The sequence below is a fragment of the Chiloscyllium plagiosum genome, chromosome 3 (assembly GCF_004010195.1).
Source record: "Chiloscyllium plagiosum isolate BGI_BamShark_2017 chromosome 3, ASM401019v2, whole genome shotgun sequence".
Lineage (NCBI taxonomy): Eukaryota > Metazoa > Chordata > Chondrichthyes > Orectolobiformes > Hemiscylliidae > Chiloscyllium > Chiloscyllium plagiosum.
In genome coordinates, this window is record NC_057712.1 from 131,506,874 (window position 1) to 131,528,629 (window position 21,756).

Consider the following 21,756-nt stretch of genomic DNA (forward strand, 5'->3'; position numbering starts at 1 on the left):
GTAATCCCGCTATTCCAGGAATTGACCTCGTGAACCTACGCTGCATTCCCTCAATAGCCATAATGTCTTTTCTCAAATTTGGAGACTAGAACTGCACACAGTACTCCAGGTGTGGTCTCACCAGGGCCCTGTACAGCTGCAGAAGCACCTCTTTGCTTCTATACTCAATTCCTCTTGTTATGAAGGCCAGCATGCTATTAGCTTTCTTCACTACCTGCTGTACCTGCATGCTTGCCTTCATTGACTGGTGTACAAGAACACCCAGATCTCTTTGTACTGCCCCTTTACCTAACTTGACTCCATTTAGGTAGTAATCTGCCTTCCTGTTCTTGCCACCAAAGTGGATAACCACACATTTATCCACATTAAACTGCATCTGCCATGCATCCGTCCACTCACCTTGCCTGTCTAGGTCACCCTGTAATCTCCTAACATCCTCCTCACATTTCACCCTGCCAACCTTCTTTGTATCATCAGCAAATTTGCTAATGTTGCTATTAATACCATCTTCTATATCATTAATATATATTGTAAAAAGCTGCGGTCCCAGCACTGATCCCTGCGGTACCCTACTGGTCACCGCCTGCCATTCCGAAAGGGAGCCGTTTATCACAACCTCTTGTTTCCTGTCAGCCAACCAATTTTCAGTCCAAGTCAGTACTTTGCCCCCAATACCATGCGCCCTAATTTTGCTCACTAACCTCCTATGTGGGACTTTATCAAAGGCTTTCTGAAAGTCCAGGTACACTACATCCACTGGATCTCCCTTGTCCATCTTCAGAGTTACGTCCTCAAAACATTCCAGAAGATTAGTCAAGCATGATTTCCCCTTCATAAATCCATGCTGACCCTGACCCATCCTGTTACTGCTATCCAGATGTGTCGTAATTTCATCCTTTATAATTGACTCCAGCATCTTTCCCACCACTGAGGTCAGACTAACTGGTCTATAATTTCCTGCTTTCTCTCTCGCTCCTTTCTTAAAAAGTTGTACAACATTAGCCACCCTCCAATCTGCAGGAACTGATCCTGAATCTATCAAACTCTGGAAAATAATCACCAACGCATCCACGATTTCTAGAGCCACCTCCTTCAGTACCCTGGGATGTAGTCCATCAGGCCCCAGGGACTTATCAGCCTTCTGACCTAACAGTCTCTCCAACACCAATTCCTGGCAAATATAAATTCCCTTCAGTTCAGGTCCTTCAGCCACTGTTGCCTCTGGGAGATTGCTTGTGTCTTCCCCATTGAACACAGATCTTAAGTACCAATTCAACTCTTCTGCCATTTCTTTCCCCATAATATATTCCCCTGTTTCTGTCTTCAAGGGCCCAATTTTAGTCTTAACCATTTTTTTCCCTTTCACATACCTAAAAAAGCTTTCACTATCCTCCTTCATGTTTTTGGCCAGTTTACCTTCGTACCTCATTTTTTCTCTGCGTATTTCCTTCTTAGTAATCTGTTGTTCTTTAAAAGGTTCCCAGTCCTCCGTTTTCCAACTCATCTTTGCTATGTTATACTTTTTCTCTTTTAACTTTATATGTTTCTTAACTTCCCTTGTCAGCCACGGCCACCCCTGCATCCTCATAGGATCTTTCTTCCTTTTTGGAATGATCTGATCCTGCATCTCCTGCATTATACCCAGAAATATCTGCCATTTTCCTCCACTGTCATCCCTGCTAAGGTATTGCACCATTGAACTTTGGCCTGTTCTAAGAATCCATCTCGGAGGCACTCCACAAAGTCTCTTTCTTGAGGTCCAATACCATTCTGATTCTCCCAGTCTACCTGCAAGTTGAAATCCCTCATAACAACTGTAGTAACATCTTTGCGACCAGCCAATTTCATCTCCTTATTCAACTTCCACCCTACACCCATACCTACTGTTTGGGGGCTTGTAGATAACTCCCAAGAGGGTCTTTCTACCCTTAGAATTTCTCAGCTCTATCCATACTGACTCTACATCCCCTGATTCTAGGTCCCCCTGCACAAGGGACTGAATATCATCCCATACCAACAGGGCCACCCCACCCCCTCGGCCTGTCAGTCTGTCCTTACGCAAGCACGTGTAGCCTTGAATATTCATTTCCCAGGCCCTGTCCACTTGAAGCCATGTCTCAGTTATCCCCACAATATCGTAGCTGCCAATTTCCAAGTGAACCTCAAGCTCATCCATCTTATTTCTAATACTTTGTGCTTTCATATATAGTATTTTTAATTTGTTACTGCCCTCACCCTTCCATCACTCCTATTTCACTCAACCTTACGGCATGATCCCTTTTTGAGTTTTCTGCTTCATTGATACCATTGTCTTTCTTGACTTCCCTTGTTCTAACTTTCCCTTCAATTTCCTCCTTAAACTTCCAGTTTGTCCCCTCCCCCCCGCTATTTAGTTTAAACGCAACTGTGTTGCAGTAGCAAACCTGCCTGCCAGAATGCTGGTCCCCAACCTATTAAGGTGCAAACCGTCTCTTTTGTATAATTTATGCTTACCACAAAACATATCCCAGTGATCCAAGAATTTAAATCCTTGTTTCCTGCACCAGTTCCCCAGCCACACGTTCAAGTCCATTATCTCCCTGTTCCTGGCCTCTCCAGCCGACGATCTGGAAGCAAACTGGAGATAGCAAACCGGAGATAACCACCCTGGACGTCCTGCTTTTCAGCCTTCTTCCTAGTTCTCCGAAGTCCCGCTGTAGTATGTTCCTCCTCTTCTTCCCGACATCATTTGTGCCGACATGTACCAACATCTCTGGCTCTTCACCTTCGCCCTTGAGGATTTCCTGCACTCTGTCCTTAATCCTGGCACCAGGAAGGCAACACACCATCCTTAAATTCCACCTGTTGCCACAGAAACCCCGTTCAGTTCCTCTCACTATGGAGTCCCCTATCACTACGGCTCTGTGCGATGTCTGACTCCTCGGCTCTGCCCCCATGCCACCTTTTGATTGACAGACCTGACCGCCTCGCGGACTGGCAGTGTCATCTGTCTCTACTGTTTCCAAAAGATTCAACTTGTTCCTGACAGGTACTTCCCCTGCGGTCTCTTGCACCTGTCTCCTCTCTGCCTTCCTCATCATCTCTCTTCTAGTATGGTCGGTATAATAACCTCGCTGAAGGTCCTGTCCAGAAAGATCTCGTTCTGTCGGATGAGTCTAAGGTCCTCGAATTCTTTCTTCAGTGCTGCGATATGCTCTGTCAGTAGCTGAACATGCACACACTTTCCACAGATATACGAGCCAGATACACCAGAGTCGTTGACCTCCCACATCATGCACGTGGCACACTGAACCAGCTGGGCAGTCATGTCTTCACCCTCTTCAACTGTGGCGTAATCGCTTCACTCAACCTCCTTGTCGAAGACTCCTGAGCTAAAGACTCTCTCTTCTCTCAACAGGAACCTCCCTGGACTCTCTTTTTGGGGCAAGTCTGTGGACTTTAAAGTAGGGTGGGAGGGAAGCCCTACTTTGTAGGACCTGGGGTCGAGAACACACCCACTCAAGTAACAATCATTTTCCTTCCCAACCAGCTCTGTGCTCCGACTTCACTTCCGCCCAGCTCCCGCCGCTCTCTGCTGCAAAAACACTCAATTTCTTTAGTCATCCAGCATTCCCTATACCTACCAGGCTTTCCTTTCACCCTAACAGGAATATACTTTCTCTGGATTCTCGTTATCTCATTTCTGAAGGCTTCCCATTTTCCAGCCGTCCCTTTGTCTGTGAACATCTGCTCCCAATCACCTTTTGAAAGTTCTTGCCTAATACGGCCAAAATTGGCTTTCTCCAATTTAGAACTTTAACTTTTAGATCTGGTCTATCCTTTTCCACCACTATTTTAAAACTAATAGAATTATGGTGGCTGGCCCCAAAGTGCTCCCCCAATGACACCTCAGTCACCTGCCCTGCCGTATTTCCCAAGAGTAGGTCAAGTTTTGCACCTTCTGTAGTAGTTACGTCCACATACTGAATCAGACAATTGTCTTGTACACATTTAATAAATTCCTCTCCATCTAAACCCTTAACACTATGGCAGTCCCAGTCGATGTTTGGAAAGTTAAAATCACCAACCATAACCTCCCTATTATTCTTACAGATAACTGAGATCTCCTTACATGTTTGTTTCTCAATTTTCCTCTGACTATTAGGGGTCTATAATATAATTGCAATTATAATATATATAATCCCTTTCTTATTTCTTAGTTCCACCAAATAACTTCCCTGGATGTATTTCTGGGAATACCCTCCCTCAGCACAGCTGCAATGCTATCCCTTCTCAAAAATGCCACTCCCCCTCCTCTCTTGCCTCCCTTTCTACCTTTCCTGTAGCATTTGTAATCTGGAACTATAAGTTGCTAGTCTTGCCCATCCCTGAGCCATGTTTCTGTAATTGCTATGATATCCCAGTCCCATGTTCCTAACCATGCCCTCAGTTCATCTGCCTTCCCCGTTTGGCCCCTTGCATTGAAATAAATGCAGTCTAATTTATTAGTCCTACCTTGTCCCTGCCTGTCCTGACTGTTTGACTCTCTTTTGTTCTCAACTGTACCAGCCTCAGATTGATTTCTTTCCTCACTATCTCCCTGGGTCCCACCTCCCCACCTTACTAGTTTAAATCCTCCCGAGCAGTTCTAGCAAATTTCCCTGCCCGTATATTTGTCCCCTTCCAATTTAGGTGCAATATGTCCTTCTTGTACAGGTCACTTCTACCCCAAAAGAGGCTCCAATGATCCACAAATGTGAATCCTTCTCCTATACACCAGCTCCTCAGCCATGCATTCATCTGCTCTATCCTCCTATTCCTGCCCTCACTAGCTCAGCACTGGGAGTAATCCAGATATTACTACTGTCCAGGACCTCCTTTTTAAATTCCTGCCTACTCTGTGTAATCAAGCCTTCAGAATTTCAACCTTTTCCTTCCTATGTGTTGGTTCCAATGCGGACAATGACCTCTTGCTGGCCCCTCTTCCCCCATGAGAACATTCTACACCTCTGAGACATCCTTGATCCTGGCACCAGGGAAGCAACACACCATTCTGCTTTTTCGCTGCTGCCCACAGAAACATCTGTCTGTACCTCGGTCTAGAGAATCCCTTAACACAATTGATCTCATGGAACCCGACGTAGGCCTCCTCGTATTAGAGCCAGTCCCAATACCAGTAACTTGGCTGTTCATGCTACGTTCCCCTGAGAATCCATCACCCCCTACATTTTCCAAAACAGCATACCTGTTTGAAATGGATAAAGCCACAGAAGACTCTTGCACTAGCTGCCTACTTCTTTTATCTTTCCTGGAGTTAACCCATCTATGTGACTGTATCTGAGACTTCTCTTTTCTCCCACCTCCACTTCCTTTAACTGCCATCCATTACATACTGTTGCTGTTGCAAATTCCTCATTGCTTCTAACTATCTCCAACCGATCCATTCGATCTGGTAAGATTCACAACCAACAGCATTTATTACAGATATAATCCGCAGTGACCCTTAAACTCTCTTTAAACTCCCACATCTGACAAGAAGCACATCACTCAACTAAAGGCCATTTTTGCTCCTTCACAATCTACAGACCCAGAAAATAATACCGTCTTATTCCTCTACAAAACACAGTCCCAGGTTAGATGAATAGTTATGGCTTATGTTTTAAGTTTAATCAAGAGACATATCTCAAAAAAGAAAGAACCCACTCTTCGCACTACTGCAGACGTTCTGTAGGCCACTTAAAACAATTAACTTATCTGATTCTGTGCTGTGAACTTCGCCCAAACAGTTCCTCCAAGATCAATTGTGAATTTCACTGTTGTTAATTTTCCCAGACTTACTCCGATGTCCAGCGATACATGAATTCAAACAGCAAAGGCAGTACTGTGCAGGTTCTCTCTGGTGTCAGTTTCTTTTTCTCTCTCTCTCTCTCTCTCTCTCTCTCTCTCTCTCTCTCCCCCTGCACTGACCTCACCACGTGCTTCTTTTGTCTGTTCTTCTCCCTTTTAAAACTGCTGTTGTTTTGACTTTTTTTTCCAAAGTTCTAAAACAATGCAACAGCATATACAACAGTAATTGCTGCTCCTGGAATTCGAGGAAATCACCTCCAACACCGAAAATACCTCAAAAAAGGAGCAGCTGTTACAGCCAGAAAGTTTTCCCGTCACTTGAAAGAAGTTCTGGGATTTACATATTAATGAATCGAAACCTGCAACTCATTGTAAGTGATTAAAGACTGAACAGCAATCTAGGTCTGTTCAATACATTACATCAGTTGTATGGCACTTTGATCTTTTACTATAAAGATCTGCGTCCTACAATCCTGTCCCACTAGCTACCTGACAAAGAAGCAATGCTTTGAAAGCTTGTACTTCCAAATAACCCTGTTGGACTATAACCTGGTGTTGTGTGATTTTTAACTTTGTCCACCTCAGTCCAATACCGGCACCTCCACACCACGTTCTAAGGAAAACAACTGCAGACTCTAAATTTACAGTATATTATTCTTCACTCTCCCTGGTGTATTCACATGCTTCCTTTACCGTGACCAGAACTGCATACAGTACTCCTGCAGCTATGTCCTTACTCATAGAATCCCTACAGGGTGGAAGCAGCTCTTCAGCCCAACAAGCCCATACCGACCCTCTGAAGACTATCACACCAAACCCATTCCCCTACCCTGTTACTCTGTTTCTACCCCTGACTAATGTCTAACCTATGCATCCCTGAACACTATAGACAATTTAGCATGGCCAGTTCACCCAGCCTGCACATTGTTGGATTGTGGGAGGAAACAGGAGCACCTGAGAAAACCCAAGCAGACATGGGGAAAATGTGCAAGCTCCACACACGGTCGCCCCGTGCTGGGATCCAAACTGGGTCCCTGGCACTGTGAGGCAGCAGTGCTAACCACTGAGCCACCATCCTGCCTCTTGTTGAGATAATTGTATCATTGATAGCCATGGATGTCGTGCAGGAAGACGGGAGGATAGCTAATATTTGCCATTATTTAAGAAAGGATGCAAAAAAACCCAGGGAACTACAGATTCGTGAACAGTACGTCAGTTGAAGGGGCTGTGGTGGCCAGGTCATTGAGTGAATTTAAGACTGAGATTGGCTCTTGAGTATCGAGGATTATGGGGAGAATGGGGTTAAGAAACTTAACAGCCATGAACAAATGGTGGAGCAGACTCTATGGGCTGAATGGTCTAATTTCTGCTCCTACGTTTTATGGGATCCTGAAAGACAGGATTTACATGCATTTGGAAAGGTAAGGACTGATTAGAGGTAACAATATGCCTTTATGTGTGGGAAAGTATGTCTCTCAAATTTGATTGCATTCTTTGACAAGGTGACCAAGAAAGTTGATGAAGGCAGAGCAGTGGGTGGTGTCTATGTGGACTTTAACAAGGCCTTCAACAAGGTTCTGCACGGTTGACTGGTTAGTAAGGCTAGATCACGTGGGATCCATGGAGGGCTAACCAATTGGATGCAAAATTAGCTTGATGCTCGGTGGCAGAGCATGGTGATAGAGGATTGATGTTCAGACTGGAGGCCTGTGACCATTGGTGTGCTGTAAGGATCAGTGCTGGGTCCAGTGTTTGTCATTTGAAATAAATGATTTTTGGTGAAAATATAAGAGGCATGGTTAGTAAGTTTGTGATGACACCAAAATTAGCAGTATAGTGGGTAATGAAAGTGGTTATGAGTACAATGGGTCAGTGTTTCGAGGAGTGGCAGATGGTTTAGATAAATGCTTCATTGCATTTTGTTAAGACAAACCAGGGCAGGGCTTATACCACTCATGATAGGACCTGGGGGAGTGTTGTCAAATAGATCTAGGATGCAGAAAAGACTTACAAGAAAGTTACTGAGACTGGGGGGTTTGAGTTGTAAGGAGAGGCTGGGACTCCAGCAGAGGAGGCTGAACGGTGTCCTTATAGAGGTTTATAAAATCATGAGGGTCATAGATTAGGTGAATAAGCAAGGTCTTTTCCCCAGGGTGGGAGAGTCCAACACTAAAGACGTTTAAGATAAGAGGGGAAAGATTCAAAGGGGACCTGAGGAGCACCTTTTTCACACAGGGAATGGTGTGCATATGGAATGAGCTGCTTGAAGAAGTAGTAGAGGTGGATACAGTTACAACATTTAAAAGATATTTGGACAGGTATATGGATAGAAAAGGTATACAGAGATATGGGTCAAATGCAGCCAAATAGGATTAGTTCAATCTCGAAAACCTGGTCAGCATGGAAAAGTTTGGCCGAAGGATCTGTTTTCGTGCTGCATGAGTCTCTAACAAATGTTCTATACAGCTCCATTATAACCACTAAAATAAAATGAAAAAAAATGCCAGAAGTCTAAAGCAAACAAAAATAGAAACCTTTTAAGGATCTAAACTCTTTTCTCTCCACCAATGCTGCCAAACCTGCTGAGTTTCTCCAGCAATTTCTATTTCCATCATTACCTTGACTAATAAAGGCAAGTTTCCCATATGCCTATTCAATCACCTCACCTGCTGCCATCAAGACCCCTGTGTTCATCCCTTTTGTATGTCCTGCATTCTGCTACTCAATGTAAAAATGTGGCATCTCTAACTTTTCAGGATTAAATTCCATTTGCCCCTGTTCAGTTTATTTATGTCTTCCTGTAGTCTGTTTACCATGCCACCAATTTTTGTGCTGTGAACTTACTGTACTCTCCCATGAATGTACACTGCAGATAATGAGGTACCCAGCACCAAACCCTGTGGTATGGCTTCCAGTCAAAAAAAACGCTCTTTGATCATCACCCTCTGCTTTCTTCCACTAAGCAAATTCTGCCAAATTTACCAGGAATTTGTGGCAAATTCAGCTGGCAACTTAATAAAACAGAAGCTCTGGTCAGGTAGCATCTATGGAGAGAGAAACAGTTAACAATGAAGTCCGATATGACTCTTCAGAATTGCAGTAATCTGTATTCAATTACTCTGTCTTCAATGCTAGCTGAAAGAAGAGGGTGGTGGTTGATGGGAAATGTTCATCCTGGAGTTCAGTTACCAGTGGTTTACCACAGGATCTGTTTGGGTCCACTGCTGTTTGTCATTTTTCTAAATGACCTGGATGAGGGTGTAGAAGGGTGGGTTAGTAAATTTGAGGATGATACTAAGGTTGATGGAGTTGTGGATAGTGCTGAACGATGTTGCAGTTACAGAGGGACATAGATCAGCTGCAGAGCTGGGCTGAGAGATGGCAAATGGAGTTTAATGTGGAAAAGTATGAGGTGATTCACTTTGGAAGGAGTAACAGGATTACAAAGTACTGGGCTAATGGTAAGATTCTTGGCTGTGTGGCTGAGCAGAGAGATCTGCGTCCATGAACATATGTACATAGCTCCCTGAAAGTAGCCACCCAAGTTGATAGGGTTGTTAAGAAAGCATACGGTGTGTTAGCTTTGATTGGTAGAGGCATTGAGTTTCAGAGCCATGAAATCATGCTGCAACGTACAAAACTCTGGTGCAGCTGCAATTAGAGTATTTAGATTACTTTCACTGTGGAAACAGGCCCTTCGGCTCAACAAGTCCACACCAACCCTCCGAAGAGCAACCCACCCAGACCCATTCCCCTACATTTACCCCTTCACCTAACGCTATGGGCAATTTAGCATGGCCAATTCACCTAACCCGCACATTTTTGGACTGTGGGAGGAAACTGGAGCACCTGAAGGAAACCCACGCAGACACGGGAAGAATGTGCAAATCCACACAGACAGTTGCCTGAGGCGGGAATTGAACCTGGGTCTCTGGCGCTGTGAGGCAGCAGTGCTAACACTGTGCCACTGTGTCCAGTTCTGGTGGCCACTTTATAGGATGGATGAGGAAACATTGGAGAGGATGCAGAGGAGATTTACCAGGATGTTGTCTGGTATGGAGGGAAGATCTTATGAGGAAAGTCTGAGGGATGTGAGGTTATTTTCGTTAGAGAGAAGACGGTGTCTTAATAGAGACAGAAGATTGTCAGAGGATTAGATAGGGTAGACAGTGAGAGGCTTTTTCCCCAGATGGTGGTGGCTAGCATGAGGGACATAACTTTTAAATTGAGGAGTGACAGACCCAGGACAGAGGTCAGAGGTAGTTCCTTTACTCCGTAGTAGGGGTGTGGAATGCCCTGCCTACAACAGTGGTAGACCTGTCAACTTTAACACATTTAAATGGTCATTGGATAAACATATGATTGATAATGGAGTAGTGCAGGTTAGCTGGGGTTCAGATTGGTTTCACAGGCTGGTGCAACATCGAGGGCCGAAGGGCCTGTATTGCGCTGTAATATTCGATGTTCTGCAGCTGAGTTTTTTTTCATACCACATTTTGCGTGCTAATTTTTTTCACCTATTAACCCCCCTCATTTTTAGTTTTTTTTTGTATTCAGAAGTGCTTTTGCATGTAACTGAATATTTTTATCCCCGTCACTAAATGAACCGTAGTTTCTCTTTTCTCTTTCAGCCCCCATAAGTACCCCTCAATCTTTATTTGTTTTAATATTCAAAAACCACTAATCTTTTTCATTCTGTGCTTTTTTGACTTTACTTAATGGAGTTGATATTATTCATTAACTTTGTGTCCTAGTCTTGCCTGATGGAAATATTTTGATCAGATGTATATATTTTTATACAACCTGTTCAGAGATGTTATTACTTACATCTAGTGTAGATGGGACCTCAACCTAGGTCTCCTATTCTAGAGGTGAGGACACTACCACTGTGTCACAAGAGCCCCTCTCTCTCAAATCTATTTTTATTCTATATCCAGTTGTGTTCATATATGCTGCTGAATAGTTTTTTCAATTATCAGAAGCCTTCAGGGAAGTTAGTGTCCAGAGCAGTTCAGACTCAAACCTAGGCTTCTTGGCACCATCTTTAATTGTTATAGATATTTCTAATTTGTCTGTTCAGAGATAATACATACTTCCTGAGCAGGTGGGTCATGAACTGGGAGCCCTGGGTCAGAGGCAGGGCCATTGCCACCACTACAGAAGCCTACATTTAAACTTTACATATTTTGCTAATCAACATGTTCAGAGATGCTATGACACCTCTGGACCAGGTTAGACTTGAAATCCAGATCTCCTGACCCAGAGATAGGGACACTACCACTGTGTCACAGGGGCCGATCTCTAATTTTCAGATATTTTCTAGTCAGCCTGCTGAGAGGTGTTATTAAAAACTTCTGGAGCAGGTGGGATTTGAATCCAGGTCTAGAGGCAAGAGCACTGCTCTCTCAAAATAAATAAGACCTTCTCACCCATTCTATCCAAGCCCCTCAATTATATTCTTTTCAGAGCTTCCTTGGTTCCAAGAGATCATCCCCAGCCTATCCAATTTTACCTTATCACTGCATTTTTCTAGTCCTGGCTGCATCCTCATACGTTTTGTTTGTATCTTTTGAGTGCAGTTGTATTTTTTCTATAATGGGGTGCCCCAGAACTGCAGACAATATATAAGTTGCGACCTAACTTCTTAAAAAATTAATTCATGGAATACGGGTGTCACTAGCTGGGCAAACGTCTATTGCCCATCCCTGGTTGCCCTTGAGTGTGTGGTACTGTGCTAACTTTCTAAACCTGGGAAATTCCCTGATTTTGATCAAGTGACCCTGAAAGAATAATAGAAACCCTACAGTGTAGAAGCAGGCCATTCGGCCCATCATGTCCACACGGCCCTGCCGAAGAGCATTCCACCCAGACCTCCCCACCTTCCACCCCATTCGCTTTTGCCACTGTGCCTGTCTCTCTCACATTTCTCTTGTACTCATCCAGCTTGCTTTTTCCACTGGCTCAATGAACAAGAGGTGGCCATTCTGCCCTTCGAGTCTGCACCACAGTTTAATAAGATGTGATCTGATTTTCAGCTCAACTCTATATTCCGGCATTTCCCCAATAATCTTTCTTTCACTTGATGATCGATGAGAGTCGAGTATTGGATGGTGTCTACACGGATTTTAGTAAGGCTTTCAACAGGATCCTTGGTATACTCATCCAGAAGATTAAGGTGCATGGGATCCACTGTGACTTGGCTGTGTGGATTCACCATTGGTTTGCCCATAGAAAGCAGAGAGTAATGGTGGAAAGGTATTTTCAGGCTGGAGGTCAGTGACTAGTGATGTTCCATGAGATCCATATTGGAACCTCTGCTGTTTGTGATATATATTAATGACTTGGATGAAAATGTAGATGGATGGGTCAGTAAGTTTGCAGACGATACAAAGATTGATGGAGTTTGGATAATGTAGAAGGTTATCAAAGGGTATAGCAGGATATAGATCAGTTGCAGAAATAGGCAGAGAAATGACAGATGGAGTGTAATCTTGGGGTTCAAGTCCAAAGCTCCCTTGAAAGTGGCCATGCAAGTAGATAGGGTGGTAAAGGTGGTGTATAGCATGCTTGCCTTTATTGGTTGGGGAATTGAGTACAAGAGTCAGGATGTCATGTTGCAGTATTATAAAACTTTGGTTAGACTGCATTTAGAGTATTGCAATCACTTGTGGTCACCACATTAGATGAAGGATCTGAAGGCTTTGGAGTGAGTGCAGAAGAAGTTTAGCAGGATGTTACCTGAATGAGAGGCTATGAGCCATGCGGAGAGGTTAGAAAAACGCTGCTGTGGTTCTGTTCGCCGAGCTGGAAGTTTTTGTTGCAAACTGTGGATGGGTGCCATGCTTCTGGGAATTCCCTGGCTGTTCTTTGTTTGGCTTGCCCTATAATGGTAGTGTTGTCCCAGTCGAATTCATGTTGCTTGTTGTCTGCGTGTGTGGCTACTAGGGATAGCTGGTCATGTCGTTTTGTGGCTAGTTGATGTTCATGGATGCGGATCGTTAGCTGTCTTCATGTTTGTCCTATATAGTGTTTTGTGCAGTCCTTGCATGGGATTTTGTACACTGCATTAGTTTTGCTCATGCTGGGTATCGGGTCCTTCGTTCTGGTGAGTTGTTGTCTGAGTGTGGCTGTTGGTTTGTGTGCTGTGATAAGTCCTAGTGGTCGCAGTAGTCTGGCTGTCAGTTCAGAGATGTTCTTGATGTATGGTAGTGTGGCTAGTCCTTTGGGTTGCGGCATTTGCTCGTTCCGTTGTCTTTCCCTTAGGCATCTATTGATGAAATTGCGAGGATATCCGTTTTTGGCGAATACTTTGTATAGGTGTTCCTCTTCCTCTTTTTGCAGTTCTGGTGTGCTGCAGTGTGTGGCCCTTTTGAATAGTGTCCTGATGCAACTTCGTTTGTTAGAAAAACTTTGGTTGTTTTCTCTGGAGCAACAAAAGCTGAGGGGAGACTTGAGATGCATAGATGGGGTTAATGGTCAAATCTTTTTCCCAGAGTTGAAATGTTTAATAATAGGGGCATGTATTTAAAGTGAGAGGATGAAAGTTCAAAGGAGATGTGAGGTGCAACGTTTTTTTCCCCCAGAGAGTGGTAGGAGTGGGGAATGCGCTGTAGAGACAGACACAGACACAATATGGGCATGTAAGAGACTTAGATAAGCCCATGAAATGGAGGGATATGGACCAAAGGCAAACAGAAGCAATTAGTTTAATTTGGCATCCTATTTAGCACAACATCATAGGCTGAGGGGCCTGTTCCTGTGCTGTACTATTCTACTTACCTCTGCCTTAAACATTCTGCATCTGCTGCCTTTTTAAGAAGGGAATTCCAAAAGGCGCTCAGCCCTTTGAAATGGTTTCCTCATCTCTGTTTTAAATAGTCGACTCCTTACTTTTAAAGTATGATACTTAATTCTAGATTCTCCCACACGAGGAAACATCCTTTCTTCACCCTTGTATATTTCAATTAAGTCACCTCTGACTCTTCTAAACTCCAGAGAATATTGGCATAGCCTGGGCTCAAAGGCAATTCACTTATTCCAGGTATTAGTCTAGGAAACCTTCTCTGAACTGCTTCCACTGTGTTAGCATCCTTCCCTAAGTATCATGACCAGGCACGTACACAGTACTCCAGATGCAGTCTCACCAATACCCTGAGTAATTGAAGTTCACTACTTTTGTATTCAATTCCACTCGCAATAAATTATCACATTTTATTTGCTTTCTTGATTATTGAACTATACCAACAAACAAACGTAACAAATAGCAGTGTCATGACATTCCCAACTAATACCATTAGAGAATATCATTCTACTGAGTATAAAATGTGAGGATAAAGACTTCCCATCACCCAGGCTTGTATACTGAATGATCACGTATTGTTTTTACTCTCCTAGGCAGACAATTCCATGTTGTCACATTCAAGGAAAAATGAACAGAATAACTGCAAGAAGTTTCAGAAGGTACTGTCTGAGCTCGATGAGATTTTCCAGAATTTGGAGGCACTGTTCATGCTGACACTGGTTCCTTGTGTGCACATTCTGTTGGGTGGAAATATTGTTAACCCAAAGGAAATGTATGAGATTAACATGGAGCGGATTGTCTTTGGCAGCACTGAGGAGAGCTTGAAAACAGTCTCTTGCATCCGAAAACTTTTCCACACACTGTTTGTCAAGGACATCTTCAATGAATTGAAATCCATTCCTCTGATGAACACTGTGCTACTTGTCCAAGGTCACAGAGATTGTGGAGTTCAGTGGTTCCGACCCAAACTTAACTACAGAATTCCAAACCGCACCAGGAAGCTGGTTATTAACCTCACATGTGATACTGTGAACTTTACATCAACTCAGCAGACAAGACGTTATAACCATGATGACTATATCTGGTTTCAAGCACCTATAACAATCAAGGGATTTCATTAATTACCATAAAAATCTTTTCAATAATAGGTGTATCTTTCTGCAACATATAGGTGATGCTTTTTAAATTATAATAGGCTTTTTGAAGTTTTGCCCTTATGTCAAGTTAGAGGAAGAATAGTACTGTAAGTTTATCTCAATTGGACCTCTCTGGGTGACCCTTCCCATTGGAAGAAGATATTAATCATGCTAAATATTAGAGGTAAGAATCTAGTAACACATCAAACTGCTAAGTTGAATCAGAAAATGAGGTAATTGGTTTTAAGTGGTAGATATAACTAACTAAGTTGTATTGTTCAATAAAGGTAAAGTTGTCCAAGTCTTATTGGATGAAAGAGCTGCTTTCTCATTACAGAGAGATGACTGATGGTGGTTTAACCTGAAGGTTACCATTGCTTCGAGCAAGGGGAGAGGTTGAGAAGGGGAGTCCTTTATGGTAACCTTTGCTGATGCAGGAATTGAGCCCATACTGTTCCTATCACTCTGCATTGCCAACCAGCCATCCAGCAAACTGAGCTAACATTGGCAATTATGGAACTGATTGATAAACAGAAGGGGTCAGAATATCTGATTTGTTTGTTTTTTGCATTCTTGAGCTAAAGTTGGGAATAAGCTTGAGTTTCTATTCTTGAAAGTGATCCAGTGAAAAGGATTAGGCTCTGCTTTGAACCATTGCACACTTGACCTGTCCAGGTTGGTGCAGCGTGAGGGTATTTGATCAAGGTCCACAATAGTAACTGAGTCTCTAGAAGATAGGTGGAGTAGGCCATGTGAACTATCCAACCCCTTCCACCATTTAATAAGACCTTGACTAAACAGTTTTACAACTCCTGATTCCTTCTTATCTCCAAATTTCTTGATTCAATTATGCTGTTGAGGCCATCAGTTTTTGTTTTCCCATGTTTGGTTGGAGTGGAGAGTTACAATTGAGAATTAAACTTCAGTTTGCATTGTTTTTAAAAAAAGGAAAGAACAAAAGACTGTTTTCTATTGGAAATTGGCCTGGAAAAATATGCAGATTAAGTACTGCTTTGAGAACACTTATAGACGAACTCGCACCAAGATGTTATGCTTCGGGACCGGCAGCGAGTTGAATGTTGAATTGGTCAATCGAGGGAGAACTGGTGTTGGGCAGCTAACTGCTCGGGAGGTTGAAAAAGAAAGAGAAAGCAAAGAGTGGTTTTTAAAAAAAGGAAAGAACAAAAGACTGTTTTCTATTGGAAATTGGCCTGGAAAAATATGCAGATTAAGTACTGCTTTGAGAACACTATAGACGAACTCGCACCAAGATGTTATGCTTCGGGACCGGCAGCGAGTTGAATATTGAATTGGTCAATCGAGGGAGAACTGGTGTTGGGCAGCTCACTGCTCGGGAGGTTGAAAAAGAAAGAGAAAGCAAAGAGTGAATTGACTGTGACCGGCCAGGAAGGAGGCAGATTTGCTTTAGAAGCTGCTGCACTGGTTTTGTTCTGTCTAGTCATTCTCCAGCTATCAACTTACTGAAAGCTCTGAGAAAAGAATCCCAGTTGTAAGAAATAAGTCTCCAGTGATCTGCAGAAGCTATTTACATTAATCAGTAACTTTGGAATTCAAGCAAGGCATACAGTCTGACGTGCCTGCAATGCAACTCATCAAAGGATTTCATGAGGTCTAGAGTCATTGTTGAAACAGTTATTGAACTGGGAAATTCATAATTTTTTTAATTTATCCCTATTCATTTGTTCTAGTAGTTACATTATTAATACATTGTTAATTTTTGTTTGTTATAAATATGTCCAAGATTTGTTATTTGTAAAGTCTGGTTAGGAACAATTGAGTAATTTTGAGAATTATTGAATCTTTTAGGATCACTGTGTTGCAAATCCAGTGATGATAATTTGGTTTGGCTTGTTATCTGTGTCATAACTGCTTTTAAAAAAAATTATTGGCCTTGGACTTTGATATGCTCAGCACTGCCCTCTGGGTAGAGAATTCCAAAGATTCAACTTTGATTGTTACTTCAAAAAATATTAAAAACAAAGTAATGTGTGCGTGAAAAATCAATGTAAAGAATGATCTAACATTTTATATCAGTTTTTCCAAACATGGTGCTCACAATCAATGTATTTTGAATGAATTTTAAAACATAGATAATAAACTTGTATACACCAAGCTTCCTGTGTGAATTCATTATGTTGTTATTGTTTGTGACTGTTTAGTTCTTTCATGGGATGTGGTTGACAGGAACTGCATTTGTTGTCCACCTCTATTTGCACATGAATTGAATGGTTTAGCATGGTCCATTAAAAGAGTCAACCACATTACTGTGGGTCTGGAATCACATGTAGACAAGACCAGATAAGGGGAGCAAATTTCCTTCCCTAAAAGACATCGCTGAACAAGATGATTTTTATCACTGACCACATTGATTTCTGATTGGCTTCAAATTTGAAGCCAATCATATGAGACCTGACAAAGTAATTTAAGGAGCAGCTCCAAGAGTGAGAAGCCTTTTGTGCTGGAGCAAGATTAATCGTTATGGACTGGGGCAGGTGCCAGCATATTTTTTTCCCCACAGGAGACAAGAGGAATCAAGTTTAAGTAATAGGGCATGAAAGATGAAGGCTGATGCTGCAGCAAAAGCAAAATATCCAAATTGCATAATACCTGGATACCTGACATTCATGACAAAACAAGTAGAATTAGTGCAGAGAGAGACTATTCAACCCATTAAGTCTGCACTGACCCACTGAAGAGCATCCCACCCAGACCCTGTGTCCCACCCTATCTCTGTTTACTGTGACTAATCCACCAATCTTGCACATTCCTAGACACTATTTTTCCAAGGCAATTGGGATGGACAAGAAATGTTTGCTCAGCAACTGATGGAGGTTGTGAACCCCAAAAAGTAAAATGCTCTGTTTTACTGGCTTATCCTAGTGCTTAGAGGCAATGGGAATTCGAGAGTTAGAGGTCCCTTATTGCAATGATTTTTCTATGTATTTGACTGTATGCCTGTCTAGTGGCAGGCAGAGACCAGAGATCACAGCAGGAGTCTGGCTGCCCCTGAACAGCCACAAGCCATGTGTGTGTATTTTGTTCCCATGCCCGAGCAAAGATACTATCTTTTTGAATAGGACTGTCAGCCCTGATCAGACATCCCATTAACTACCTCCTGGTTCCATTCATATACTTCCTTGCCAGTTAACAAGAGTATGTGAAGACTAACCACACTACTGATACTAAAACCTAATATCTACCCACTTATCAATTAGCATGAGATTAAGAACAGTAGTCACAAGTTTCTGTGAACAGTTTGATAGTATTACAGGAAGGCAGCCATCTCCAGCTATTGTGAGAGTCAAAAATATGTTAACGAGATTTGTATTCTGCCCTGGGATCTCAGAATCCTTTGTATCAATTATACTGTAACAAGATTAAAAAATGCTATTTACTTGTAATGTTCAGAGATTTATCTAACAAAACTGCCAGACTCCCTTAGTGGCAGTCTGGATCTCTCCTGCGGTTTCAGAAATAGTGTCTGGGATCTCAAGCTGGTGGCATCCAAAATTAACACGACAAATGTCCATATGTTATGAATTTGTCATGAGCACTGAAGTTAATATTCCACATTAATTTTCCCAATTTTTTCTCAAGCTAATTGTTTTAAGTTTTTTTTAACCCATTGATTGTCTATTATGGTGGGCGGCATGGTAGCACAGTGGTTAGCACTGCTGCTTCACAGCGCCAGAGACTTCAATTCCTGCCTCAGGCGACTGATTGTGTGGAGTTTGCACATTCTCCCTGTGTCTGCGTGGGTTTGCTCCAGTTTCCTCCCACAGTCCAAAAATGTGCAGGTTAGGTGAATTGGCTATGCTAAATTGCTCGTAGTATTAGGTGAAGCGGTAAATGTAGGGGAATGGGTCTGGTGGGTTGCGCTTCAGCGGGTCAGTGTAGACTTGTTGGGCCGAAGGGCCTGTTTCCACACTAAGTAATCTAATCTAATCTATTCTTACCTTACAAAATACGGATTTTAATAAGTCTGCCATTTCATTGTTTCCTCGTATTAATTCACCACCGTCATCTGAGAACTAATGCTCACTTAAATGGTTCTTCCTATATCTGCAGGAGCACTTGATGTCAGAGACAAAATCAGAAATTTCAAGAAAAACTCAGCTGGTCTGGCAACGTCTTTGGAGATAAAGCAGAGTTGACATCTTGAGTTCAGTGACCCTTCTTCAGAACTTGATGTCTGTTTCATATTTCTTATGAAACATATTTTTGCCCTCTTGCTCTTATTTTCACATTTTCTGATTGTCTAAAACCACTATTTACAGCATTGTAAAGTTTTCTTTGTTTGATGCTGCCCTAATCTTATTAGTTATTTAGCAATGAAACACCAATTTTTTTGAGTTGGATCTGAAATGACGGCCATTGCTTAACTGCTGACAATGTTTAATTGATTTTCCATCCATGTAGCCAAATCTGTCCTTATACCTTTGCTTTTAGAGTCATAGAATGTTGTTGTGGTTCTGTTCGCCGAGCTGGAAGTTTTTGTTGCAAACGTTTCTTCCCCTGCCTAGGTGACATCCTCAGTGCTTGGGAGCCTCCTGTGAAGCGCTTCTGTGGTGTTTCCTCCGGCATTTATAGTGGCCTGTCCCTGCCGCTTCCGGTTGTCAGTTTCAGCTGTCCGCTGTAGTGGCCGGTATATTGGGTCCAGGTCGATGTATTTGTTGATGGAGTTTGTGGATAAGTGCCATGCTTCTAGGAATTCCCTGGCTGTTCTTGGTTTGCCTGAAGAAGGGCCTGTGCCCGAAACGTCGAATCTCCTGTTCCCTGCATGCTGCCTGACCTGCTGTGCTGTTCCAGCAATAAAGTTTCAACTTTGATCTCCAGCATCTGCAGACCTCACTTTCTCCTTTGTTTGCCTTGCCCTATAATGGTAGTGTTGTCCCAGTCGAATTCATGTTGCTTGTCGTCTGCGTGTGTGGCTACTAAGGATAGCTGGTCGTGGCGTTTCGTGGCTGGTTGATGTTCATGGATGCGGATCGTTAGCTTTCTTCCTGTTTGTCCTATATTGTGTTTTGTGCAGTCCTTGCATGGCATTTTGTACACTACATTAGTTTTGCTCATGCTGGGTATCGGGTCCTTCGTTCTGGTGAGTTGTTGTCTGAGGGTGGCTGTTGGTTTGTGTGCTGTGATAAGTCCTAGTGGTCGCAGTATTCTGGCTGTCATTTCAGAGATGTTCTTGATGTATGGTAGTGTGACTAGTCCATTGGGTTGCGGCATGTCCTCGTTCCGTTGTCTTTCTCTTAGGCATCAGTCTTCTAAACTCAAGGGTATACAAGCCCAGTCGCTCCAATCTTTCAATTTAAGATAGTCCCGTCATTCCAGGAACTGACCTCGTGAACCTATGCTGCACTCCCTCAATAACCAGAATGTCTTTCCTCAAATTTGGAGACCAGAACTGCACACAGTACTCCAGATGCGGTCTCACCAGGGCCCTGTACAGCTGCAGAAGAACCTCTTTGCTTCTATACTCAATCTCTCTTGTTATGAAGGCCAGCATGCTATTAGCCTTCTTCACTCCCTGCTGTACCTGCATGCTGGCCTTCATTGACTGGTGTACAAGAACACCCAGATCTCTTTGTACTGCCCCTTTATCTAACTTGACTCCATTTAGGTAGTAATCTGCCTTCCTGTTCTTGCCACCAAAGTGGATAACCATACATTTATCCACATTAAACTGCATCTGCCATGCATCTGTCCACTCACCTAACCTGTCCAGGTCACCCTGTAATCTCCTAACATCCTCCTCACATTTCACCCTGCCAACCTTCATCAACAAATTTGCTAATGTTACTATTAATACCATCTTCTATATCATTAATATATATTGTAAAAAGCTGCGGTCCCAGTACTGATCCCTGTGGTACCCTACTGGTCACCGCCTGCTATTCCGAAAGGGAGCTGTTTATCACTACTCTTTGTTTCCTGTCAGCCAACCCATTTTCAATCCAAGTCAGTACTTTGCCCCCAATACCATGCGCCCTAATTTTGCTCACTAACCTCCCTATGTGGGATTTTATCAAAGGCTTTCTGAAAGTCCAGGGACACTACATCCCCTGGATCTCCCTTGTCCATCTTCAGAGTTACATCCTCAAAAAATTCCAGATTAGTCAAGCATGATTTCCCCTTCATAAATCCATGCTGATTCTGAGCTATCCTGTTACTGCTATCCAGATGTGTCATAATTTCATCCTTTATAATTGACTCCAGCATCTTTCCCTCCACTGAGGTCAGACTAACTGGTCTATAATTTCCTGCTTTCTCTCTCGCTCCTTTCTTAAAAAGTTGTACAACATTAGCCACCCTCCAATCCACAGGAACTGATCCCGAATCTATCGAACTCTGGAAAATAATCACCAACGCATCCATGATTTCTGGAGCCACCTCCTTCAGTACCCTGGGATGTAGTCCATCAGGCCCTGGGGACTTATCAGCCTTCAGACCTAACAGTCTCTCCAACACCAATTCCTGGCAAATATAAATTCCCTTCAGTTCAGGTCTTCAGCCACTGTTGCCTCTGGGAGATTGCTTGTGTCTTCCCCAGTGAACACAGATCTGAAGTACCAATTCAACTCTTCTGCCATTTCTTTGTTCCCTGTAATGTATTCCCCTGTTTCTGTCTTCAAGGGCCCAATTTTAGTCTTAACCAATTTTTTCCCTTTCACATACCTAAAAAAGCTTTCACTATCCTCCTTCATGTTTTTGGCCAGTTTACCTTTGTCCCTCATTTTTTCTCTGCGTATTTCCTTCTTAGTAATCCTCTGTTGTTCTTTAAAAGCTTCCCAGTCCTCCCGTTTTCCCACTCATCTTTGCTATGTTATACTTTTTCTCTTTTAACTTTATATGTTTCTTAACTTCCCTTGTCAGCCACGGCCACCCCTGCATCCTCATAGGATCTTTCTTCCTTTTTGGAATGAGCTGATCCTGCATCTTCTGCATTATACCCAGAAATATCTGCCATTG

At 42.8% G+C, this 21,756-nt stretch overlaps 1 protein-coding gene across 1 annotated transcript in view; it reads left to right on the plus strand.

Annotated features, from left to right (window-relative positions):
* Nucleotides 1-15,918, plus strand: part of LOC122548555 (MAD2L1 binding protein) — a 19,262-nt gene extending 3,344 nt beyond the window's left edge. The window contains exon 2 of the mRNA XM_043687360.1: nucleotides 14,221-15,918. Within this exon, the coding sequence (XP_043543295.1) occupies nucleotides 14,221-14,748 (528 nt within the window). The 3' untranslated portion in view covers nucleotides 14,749-15,918. The remainder of the gene's footprint in view (nucleotides 1-14,220) is intronic.
* Nucleotides 15,919-21,756: the final 5,838 nt, after the last annotated feature.